This window comes from Chionomys nivalis, chromosome 4 (assembly GCF_950005125.1).
Source record: "Chionomys nivalis chromosome 4, mChiNiv1.1, whole genome shotgun sequence".
NCBI classification, from domain to species: Eukaryota; Metazoa; Chordata; class Mammalia; order Rodentia; family Cricetidae; genus Chionomys; species Chionomys nivalis.
The window spans coordinates 37,027,684-37,039,232 of NC_080089.1; the positions used below are offsets into that span (position 1 = coordinate 37,027,684).

Below are 11,549 nucleotides of genomic sequence, written 5' to 3' on the forward strand. Positions count from 1 at the left end.
TCCCACAGGGCAGAGAAACCTGCTTGCTCTTTGGGCTGAGGAGGGAGGAAGACTTGATTGGGGGAGGGGGAGGGAATGGGAGGTGGTAGCGGGGAAGAGGCAGATATCTTTAATAATTAAATAAATTAATTAATATATATAAAAAAAGAAATATAGTGGGAAAATAAGGATTGATATTTTCTGGCAAAGAAAAATAAATACCAGCAGAAAAACTGGCAAAAAAAAAAAAAGACTGGATAAACTTGGTTAAAGCTGTTTTAGAGACTGGTCCACTATCACAATGGTGCAGAGAAGTACCTGGTTCAGAGAAGAGGCTAAGATTTTTGAACAGTGGAGTAAAGCTGGAGGTTTGGAAATCTCCCACGATCAATGTCTTAGAGAAGAAGATTATACTATTATAGAAAGGCAATATCTATATGATGGCCACACCCTGGCATTATGCACGTAGCAGCTTTGAATTTTGGGGATAAAATTCGAGAAGTAGAAAAGAAAATTGAGTCATTTACTAAAGTTAAACATGGCTCAAAGGAAGCATTCAAAGATTTTTTTTTACAAAGATTGATTTCAGCAGTAAATAGAATGATACCAAATTCAGAAGTTACACAATAATTAAATCTTTAGCTTTTGAAAATGCTAATTCTCAATGCCAAAGAATAATTATGCATTTAAAGGCAAGGTCAGCACCCTTGGAGGAATGGATCTGAGATATAATCAATATTGAATCTCGTGACCATGATGATACTTGAATGGGAGAGGTGATTTCAGAAGTTTGAGAAAAAATCAAAATGTCAAGTGTTATAATTGTAGCAAACAAGGTCACCTTAAAGGGATTGTAAGCAGCGACTTCCTAGAAATGATGTTTTTTTTTTTCTAAGCATAATCCAAACAGAATTTCTCTCTCTTCTCGATTATAAAGAAGGTGTGGCAAAGGCAGGAATTGGATGAATGGATAGAGATCAACAAGAGATATTCACGGTCACTGAAGGTCTGGTAGATACAGGTGTGGATGTAACAATAATTTCACCAGGATCTTGGCATCCAATTGGCCTCTTCAGGAGGTAATGTTCATCTTTTAGGAACTGGAACTTTATCTCAAGTAAAACAGAGTATGAGATGGTTCAAATGTATAGAGAAGAGAAAGGATAAGGAGGAAAATTAAAGCCATATGTGGCTAACATAGTGACAAATTTGAGGGGGCATTATTTTTTACATGTATGGAGTACTCAGATTAACATTTCCCCAAATTTAGAAACAAACCATAAATTAAAATATATTTCTGGAAAAAAATATTACAAGATATTATGTACTGGAATTTTACTCAGACTTAAAGAAAAATGATGAAAATTTCAAGTAAATGATAGAACTGGAAAATACTGAACAGAGTAACCTAGAATAAAGGTAAAATTTGTATGTTTAGGCATATGTGGATTCTTGCTTCAGATTATTAGATTTCATGTTTAATATGGAATATCAAGAAACCAATAAAGAACTATTAAGTTGAGATGCCTTAAGGAAGTTGATATAGCAACACATAAATGATATGAAAACATATATATATATATATATATATATATTATATAACTTTTTATTTTCCATTTTCAGTGAACAAACACCTTGGTTGCCTCCATTTCCTGGCAATTGTGAATAGAGCAGCAATAAAAATGTTTGAGATGGTATCTCTGTAAAACTTATGGAGTTCTTTGTATGTACATAATTTGTATAACTTGGTCAAATAATAGCTCAATTTACAGAGTTTTCAGCAAAGTCTACATAGGTTTCTGTAGTGGTTACACTAGTTTACTTTCCACCAACAGTGAATACTTCTTTTCAGTGTTGTCATTTGATGTATTGATTATAGTTATTTTTATTGCACTGAATGGAATATCAAAATAGTTTTCTGTTTATTTTGCCCCACAGTTAATGATGTTGAACACCTTTAAAGTGTTCAATAGCCATTTGTATTTCTTTTTTGAGAGTTCTCTGTTCATATACATGACTCAAGTTTTGAGCTCTTTGTGGATTATGAAATTTATCCTACTGTCATAGATATGAATGACAAATACTTTCTTTCATATTTGGTGGTGCCTCTCCTATTGGTTTACTCTGTGCTATATTGTAGAGAAGGTTATAAATGTTCTAAGATTTCACTTATCAATTATTGATATTATTCCCTTGGCTAATAAACTCATATTCATAACTTTCTTGCTTGTTCATTCATTTGGAGTCTTACCCCTAATTTTTCCTTAAACAGTTTCAAGCCACTCAATCTTATATTGAAGTTATTGATCCATTTGGAATTGAATTTTGTGCAGGTGAGAGATAAAGATGTATTATAACACTTTCACGTGTATTTTCCAGTTTTCTGAACACCATGTGTTAAAGATTCGGTGTATTTCTCCAGTGTATACTTGTGGTATATTTGTCAACACTCACTACTTGTAGTTGTGTGGAATTATGTATGGATCTTCAATTCCATTTCATCAATCTGTGTGACTGCTTTGTCCCAGTATCCAACTATTTTTTTACTATTTGCAGTATCATAAGCTGAAATTAGCTACAGCAAATCTTTCATCAGTATTATTTTTATTCATGATTCTTTATTATTGGTGTTCTGTGACTCCAAAATATTTGAAAACTTTTCTATGTCTTTGAATAAAGACCCTGGCATTTTGATTATGATTGTAATGAACCTGTGGATTGCTCTGGGTGGGATGGTTATCTTTCAAATAGTATTTTTAACGTTTTGTATATTGATCATATCTATCTATCGCTATTTCTTTTCAACTTTCCCTAGTGAGTCCCTTGCATCTTGTTCCCCAAGGGGTAAGGCCTACCATGGGGAATAAGCAAAGTCTGGCACACCTCACCCTTACCCCACCTACATCAAGACTGAATAAGACATTCCACCTGAAAGAATGGGCTCCAAAGATTCAGCTCAAGCATCAGGTATAGATCCTGGTCCCATTGCCACTGTACTGCAAACAGACCAAGCTACCCAACTGTCGTCCACATGCAGAAGGTCTAGTTCTGTATCATGCAGTCTACCCAGCTGTTGGTCTAGAGTTCCTGAGTTTCCATGAGGGTGGTTTATTACTCTGTGGATTCCCCTGTCATGATCTTGATCCACCCTTGCCCTTATAATCATTCTATCCGCTCTTCAACTGGATGCCTGGATTTCAGCCTGGTTCCTAGCTGTGGATCTCTGCATCTGCTTTCATCACTTACTGGATAAAGGCTCTATAATGACAGAGTCTTCACCAATCTGATTACATAGGAAGGCCAGTTCAGGTACCCTTTCCACTATTGCTAGGAGTCTTAGCTGGGGTTTTATTATTTTTACATGTCACTCCCTTTATTCCCTCCCTTGCACATTCTTATATCTCACTCCCTGTTTGAGCCTCCTCTTCCAAGCCCCATGCCATCCATTCATGACCATTTCCTCTTCCTAGGGATATCCACTCCCAATCTCTTACTATATCCCTAACCTCTGTGGTTATATCAATTACAGCTTGCTTATCAATAACTTAGTAGCTAACATCTATAAATAAGTGAATACATACCATAATTCCCTTTCTTTTTGCCTCCTCTTGCAAGATGTTTCCTGAGCCTTTCTTGGTAGAATGTTAATTAAGATGATGCATCCACAGCTGATCACCCATCATGATAATGTGCTATGGAGTAGCTATAGACAAGTTAATGAAATAGAACTGAAGTGCAAAGGTGAACCCTGAATTCATGGTCAGTTAATTTCTACAAAGGTGTAAAGACTATAAAAATAAGGAAAGAAATATCCTAGTACAGATAGGTCTGGAATTATTGCTTAACTGTATGCAATAGGGAGCAATTGCCCTTTTCAAGGATACTCAAAAAATAACTCAAAATTTACCAACATAAATGTAAGAATGTTTCATAGTCATTTTATTTGAATTGAAATATTCTTTTCTGGGGGAGTAGGGTGACTCGTGAGTGTGCAAAGATGTCTAGGGTGGCTTAAACTTCCAAGATTCACTAGCTCATCCTGAAAGTCATAGAAGCAGTAAATAACTGCTATAGGAAGGAGACTTACCACATGCACTACCTGGAATTCTTTCTCCCACCTATATAGGTTCCTAAAAGTTTTGCAGAAAGCTCCATGGATATAGTTTTTGAATAGTCAGGGAGGGTATGGCAAAGTTTTTTTAAATGAAACTTTTTTTATCTCTTTTTATAGTTGATTAAATTTCTTCAACTCAAATTAAATTGAAGGAACAAATTGTTCTTGTTTTAGTTAGGATTATTGCTGTGATAAAATGCCGTGACCAAACACAACTTGTGGATGAAAACTTTTAGTGTATGGAAGGAGTAAGGGGGAATATCAGAAAAAAGATGTATATGTAGTTAGATTTGCTGGAGAGGATGTGGAGTAAGGGGTACACTCATCAATTGCTGGTGGGAATAGATTTGGATTTATAAATACATATTCAATGAAATAGAGAATGCCTTTTTAATGTGATTAGTCTCTGTTTCTGTTTTGCTCAACATGATAGAGCATCACACTTTAACCTGTCATTTTTTTTTAAGTCACTATGATACACTGGAACATTTAACAATACTTAAAGTAGCTTTGTTGGCACCAATTTCTGCGTGAGAAGAAAGGATAATGTTCTTGTGGGATGGATAAGGACAAGAGATGTTACAAAGAATAGCACCAAAGCAAATGCTTGTCTAATTCAAATAACAATAATTCTACTTATAAGAATCTTGATTCATATGAATAAGAACATGAAATAAGCAAAAGTGCAATAATACCCAACAATTGTTTTTTATATATCTATGTCACTTCTGACACATTGTGAGAATAATCTGTCTTAATATATACATTGTATTGTGGAGTCCAAGTATATTTTATACTGTTATTATATTAATTATTTATTGTGATACAAAGATTGTAACCATACTCTTTTATATGTAAGACAACTACTACCACTGAGATGCAATGCAAGCCTTTTCTTATGAGTCTCAGTTTGTAGATATACAAATACACAAATACAAATATAAATAAATAAAGGGTAGAGAAGTTGCATACCTATTTATAGATTGAATATGATAAATTTAAAAGTTTGGGTTTAAAATTTAAATTTATATGTACATATATTACATATCTTCTATTTATATATTTTAGTCTAATTTTTATAAAACATTTTAGAATTTTAATTTGTTGTTTACAGTGTCTTAATACAATCTTTGTTTTTTATTAGAAAGTATTTATAAAGCATGTGGTATATCCCTCAACTTTTTTGGAAGGGTGTGGAGACAATTGTAAATGACAATTCTAAAGAGGATCACCCAATATTTTCTCAATCAGCAATTCTGATAAGGATTTTTAAGTGAGCAAAACTTTGAGTCTCAAATGAGCCAACATTACATTTATGGTGCATGATGTTAATACAGGCTCAGTAATTTGTTCACTCAAGGGACTCATGAAACCTGGGAGGATATCTTAAAGGAGAGAATAATTTTCCAGGATTCTAAACAATTTTCACATTACTCTTGAACATGAAATGCATTCTCACTTTCGGAAGAGCATTTTACAGTCTCACAAAAGGATAATGTTTTCTTTCTAGAGGTGAGGATGATTTTCTAAAGAGAATCTCACACAGATATTGTCATAGTCTACAGTGAATCCCTTGTAGAGGGTTAGAGGCAGATCTTCACAGATGCTTGTTACTGTGTTCATCATTAAAGGTTTGTTGCCTTGAGGACACTGGGGAAAGATTCACTATAATAGTTGCAATGAACTCTGTGTGACAAAGTTGATCACTGACTCCTCTTGATAATTTTCCTTCAGTCAGAAAGCTATAAATTCTGGGAGTTTGATACGTTTTAACTATTGCTTTTTTCATCTCTGATCTATACTGAAGGCTAAAGACAAGGGAGAAAATGATGTTCAAAAGTCAATGAGAGCTTTTCTGGCAGTCTCTTTGGAAAGAAACACATCATAGTTGATGAAATAAGGAAAGGCGGATGCCTGAGAAATCAATCTGTGTTGTCATGATTGTATGCCTGGAAATGTCTTCAAAAAAAAAAACAAAACTAAACAAACTGAACTTGCAAATCCAGCAACTCTAGAAATTTCTGTCTCTTAAAAGATATGTTCCTGTTAATTTCATACACTGTCTCTGTTCCTACATTTGATACCATGAAGCAAATGGCTGTGGAGAATGACTCTTTGGTCACTGAATTTGTTTTCATGGGATTAACAGACCAACCTTCATTGCAGCTGCCATTATTTTTCGTGTTCTTGCTGAACTACACAGCCACTGTGATAGGAAACTTGAGCTTAATGATTCTTATTTGTCTGAATTCACACCTTCATACACCTATGTACTTTTTTCTATTCAATTTGTCCTTTGTTGATTTCTGTTATTCATTTGTCTGTACCCCCAAAATGCTGATGGGCTTTGTTTCAGAGAAGAACATCATCTCTTATACAGGATGCATGACTCAACTCTTTTTCTTTGGCTTTTTTGTTAATTCTGAATGTTATGTGCTGACAGCAATGGCTTATGATCGTTATGTGGCCATATGTAAGCCCTTGATGTATGCCATCCTTATGTCTCCTAGAATGTGTTTCTTACTGATGTTTGGGTCCTATTTGATGGGGCTTGCAAGTGCCATGGCCCATACTGGCTGTATGATTAGGCTCAGTTTTTGTGATTCCAATACCATCAACCATTACATGTGTGAAATCTTCCCTCTTCTCCAGCTCTCCTGCAGCAGCACCTATGCCAATGAACTTGTGAGTTCTCTTATTGCTTGCATAGTTGTTATCATATCCGGCCTTGTTATCCTAACCTCATATATTTCCATCCTTTTAAATATTGTTCACATGTCATCAGCTACAGGTTGGTCCAAAGCCATGGGCACTTGTGGTTCTCACATTGTGACTGTTAGTTTATTCTATGGATCTGGGCTTCTTACTTACGTCAAGCCAGCATCTGCTGAATCTGTGGACCAGGGAAAATTTTTCTCAGTGCTTTATACTCTTGTGGTACCCATGCTTAATCCTCTCATTTACAGTCTCAGAAACAAGGATGTCAAACTTGCCACAAAGAGAACTGTGATGAGAATCAGAAGCTAAAAGAACAGGTGGGTTTTCAGTAGTCTCTGACTGCATTGTATGGTCTTCTCATTTATTCCCCATTACCTTTCTTCTATTCTTCCTTTTCTTTCATTTCAATATTATGATCAGAATTTCTACTATAATACACACATACACACACACACCACCACCACCAGCAGCTGTCATATAGCTTTGTGGCCTTTTCATGATTTGAGAGTCCTCTGTAATCTCAAATTTAGCCAATCTGATCTTCACTACCTGGACCAGTTGAAGACTTTGGTCTGACATGTTTTCTATATCTAAGGGTAATACTCTTTTGTATTTTCTCTTTTATATTTTCTCTATTTAAATTAATCCATGGGACTCTTTTGGGTCTTAGAAATTATACTTTTGAAGCCAAACGTGCAACATTGTGTCACTATTCCTTAAATTCAGCTGTGGATTATTTCTAACGCAAACAGATATGTTTTTTTGTAAAAAAGAATAGAATTTATTTATGCCAAAAAGAACTGAAAAGGTTATGAAGAAACAGTTATGAAGGAACAGAGTTGTTTCATTGTGGGTTTAACTAAATAAGGGAGTGTGAGAACAATGGAAGAGCCGTGTGGCCTATAGTGCAAGGCTTTAGTAGCCAAGTAGGAAAAAGCAAATGCTCCCTCAATAGAATTATTTTCAGGTTAGGTGATTAGAGAAAATTACAAAGTGACATTTCATCTTGTGTTTTTAGATTATTGATCATTCTTTCAAGGATGATGAAGCTGAGTGTTTGGTTCAAGCCTTTTGACAAAGCAGGACCACATTTCTATAAATAATCTATAAACTTTAAGAAGCTTATTAGATGTTAAATCTTTCCTGTCAGGCAAAATTATTTGTCAATAATAAGATTAATAGAGAATTATACACTAGAAAATTTTCTTATATGTGTCTAGTTCAGAAAGTATACTGTCATTTTTCTATGTAAATTGCATAGGAATTCAAAGAATATACTTATTTTAGAGATACAGTAATCAAATAGCAATGATTATTAAAGCTCTAATTATTGCATCCACTTGAAGATTGTGATGTTTGAAATGTTCTAAAATAGTAGATTAGTAAAAAGAGCGAGTGAAGAACTTTAATTAAACTTAATTAAAATTATTGGTATTAGGTATTGAACCATAAATATTCATAATAATGTTTTATGTATGTACTATATATACAGTATATATGCTTTATACATATACAGTATAATTTTTAAAGCAAATTATGAATTACTGGTATGTACCTGTTTTGTTTTCATTTGTCATAGTACCTGATTAAGTATGGTACTAAAATGGTTTGGTTTAAATTTTGAGAAGAAGATACAGTTTAGTAGATTTAAAGAGTGATTACTAGAGAAGCTAAATAAGAAGGTGAACCCAAAGAAAAACATATAAGCATCCCCATGAATATTAACCTTCATCAGGCGATGAAAGAAGACAGAGACAGAGACCAACATTGGAGCACTGGACTGAAGTCTCACGATTCAAAGGAGGAGCAGAAGGAGAGTGAGCACGAGTAAGGAACTCAGGACTGCGAGGGGTGCACCCACACACTGAGGCAATGGGGATGTTCTATCGGGAACTCACCAAGGCCAGCTGGCCGGGGACTGAAAAAGCATGGGACAAAACCGGTCTCGCTGAACATAATGGACAATGAGGACTACTGAGAACTGAAGAACAATGGCAATGGGTTCTTGATCCTATTGCACGTAATGGCTTTGTGGGAGCCCAGGTAGTTTGGATGCTCACCTTAATAGACCTGGATGGAGGTGGGTGGTCCTTGGACCTCCCACAGGGCAGAGAAACCTGCTTGCTCTTTGGGCTGAGGAGGAAGGAAGACTTGATTGGGGGAGGGGGAGGGAATGGGAGGTGGTGGCGGGGAAGAGGCAAAAATCTTTAATAATTAAATAAATTAATTAATTAAAAAAAAGAGTGATTACTAAAGGCTCTGACTATGTTGCATAAAGCTCCATTTCCAGGAAAAATTGGAACTTAGCAAATATAGAATAGGAATCACAGGATTAGAAGGTACTCTTTTTCCTAAATGTGAAATCATAGTCAGAGTATATCCAGGTGTAAAAACTATGAACACATAGTGTAAGTTTAGTTTTATTAAGTCAAATAGATTTATTTTACAGGTGTAATTATTTATATCAACATGGAAAATGAACTGATTAGGCTTTTAATCATCTGACATTTAATAAAGTTATGGATAAACTATTATAATTTGATAATAGCTATAGATAAGTAATTAAAATTATAATTTAAAAGCTAATATTGAAAAAAATTCCATGAAAGATTATTTTAAATATAAACTCATTTCATATTAATGAATGTTTAGAAGCACTGTATATGCACTTGTTAAAATATGGTCATAGTCTACTTATTTAATTTGTGCTTTATTGTATCTTCATTTATATAATTGAAATGGGAAACTTAGTTTGATAACTCCATATTAACTAATGTTAAGTGCATGTTAAAACCATTTTAAATTAAAATATTAATTACATTGATTATTATATCTCAGGTGTCATAAATATATCAGGCAACATCTTCAGGCTTAACAGTCAAGTAAAATGTGAAATTTGAAACCTCATGATTCTCACCCTCTCAACAACCACTGATGGGTTGTAGCTCTTCATCTAGAAGTGGAGCCTTGTGTTTCAACATGTTGGCATGTTGAAAAGATGCTGTCATTATGCTCATGTTTTGGAAATTGCCTCTGAGATTTTATGGGTGCAGTTTTCCAGTCATATCTAGAAGATATCATCTACCTACCAGTATCCCGGTCTTCTAGCTCTTTCTCTCCAACCACTCCACCATGACTGTCTCTGAGACATAGCTGTAGAGGTTGCATTGCAGATATACCAGTTGGGTTTGATATAATTTTCTCTGGTTTTGACCAGTTTCAGATCTTTGTAATAGTTACCATCTCCTGCAACAGAAATTTCTTTGATAAAGAATGAGAACTAAAGAAATAATACTTCTAATTGCAGAAGCCAGAGGGATTGATGATATCATGTGAGAACACAATCTACAAAATTAATTAATCAGGTTTCATAAGCACTCACAGAGACTAAAGTGACAAACATGGATCCTGCAGGTGTTTATGCTAATTTCTCTGCATATATGTTATGGTTGTGTAACTTAGTGTGAGACCCCTAAGAATGGAAGTGTGAAGTCTCTGACTCTTTCACTTGCTCTTGGGACCCCTTTCAATTCTACTGGGTTCCTTGTCCAGCTTTGATAGGAGGGTTTGTGCTTGGTTTTACTAAAAATTGTTCTGCCATGATCAGTTGATAGCCCTGTTTTTTTCTGAAGGAAATAGAGGAGTAATGGATCTAGGCAAGATGGGAAGTGGGGTAATGGGAGCACTGGAGGGAGCAGAATGTGGTTGGAATGTAATGTATGAAAGAAGAATAAAAACATGAATTCTTATAATACAGATACAAATATAATTGCATTAGTTTAGGAGAGGGGCAATAGTAGTTTTTCTCTTGGTGCTTATTACCTTTTCTGCTATGGGCAGTTGTCTAGGTTTACAGTACTAAGTGTGAATCACCTTAAATTGAATGGGATGGGTTTTCACTACAATTAGATAACTCTTGTTAGTATAAAGATAAAACCACCACTATTGCACCATTGAGAATATTATTTCCCAGGCCACGTATTGCTCTCATTTATAGACTTTATAATTGGTAGAACTGTTGCTATTCCTCTTTTAGCTTGCATGGCATTCTGTTACTATTATGGCTAGTACATCTAGGACACACTAACACAGCTTAAGAGTGAAATTTAGAGCTATATTTGATTTTATTAAAAAAATCAGAAAGCAAATAAATGACTCAATGATGCAACTCAGAAATTTCAAACCTGGAACAAATCAAACCAAAAATCAGCAGATGGGAAAAGATTAAAGAAAAAAAACACGGATCAGCAATTAATAAAATAAGAACAAATGAGGCAATATGAAGAATCAATATATCTAAGAGCTGGTTCATTGAGAAGATAAACCAGATTGACAAATCTTTTGTCTGATTAATGAAATGAAAGAATCAGGAAACTCAAGTTAACGTAATCTCAAATGAATAGGGGAACATTATGATGGACATCAAAGAAATTCAGATTATAAGAATAATTTCAAAAGTTTTATTTCTTTAACATAGAAACCCTAAATAAAAATACATAGTTTCTATCTTCATCCAAATTACAAAGATTAAATCAGTAAGAGATAAACATATTAAGAGAACAGACTCCTCACACACACACACACACACACACACACACACACACATACACAAACACACACACAGAGACAAATACACCCAAAAAATCTTCATGTAATTGGAAAGGTTAATATTCAAGCAAAGACCATTAAGTTAAAACATTGTCCAAACAATTTGAAACAAAAGAAATCTACAGAAGCA

The 11,549-nt window shown here is 34.5% G+C and overlaps 1 protein-coding gene across 1 annotated transcript; it reads left to right on the top strand.

Moving 5' to 3' along the window:
* The first annotated feature begins 5,418 nt into the window (after positions 1 to 5,418).
* LOC130873375 (olfactory receptor 143-like) lies at positions 5,419 to 7,120 on the top strand. Its single transcript, XM_057768183.1, has 2 exons — positions 5,419 to 5,438; positions 6,178 to 7,120. The coding sequence occupies exons 1-2, from the start codon at positions 5,419 to 5,421 to the stop codon at positions 7,118 to 7,120; spliced, it is 963 nt and encodes a 320-aa protein (XP_057624166.1).
* The last annotated feature ends 4,429 nt before the right edge of the window (positions 7,121 to 11,549 follow it).

Bases quoted from the DNA above. Each gene is read 5' to 3' on its own strand.
- LOC130873375 (XM_057768183.1), top strand. From the start codon at position 5,419: ATGTTAATACAGGCTCAGTA. The intron at 5,439-6,177 runs ATTTGTTCACTC...TACATTTGATAC, and splicing joins ATGTTAATACAGGCTCAGTA to CATGAAGCAAATGGCTGTGG.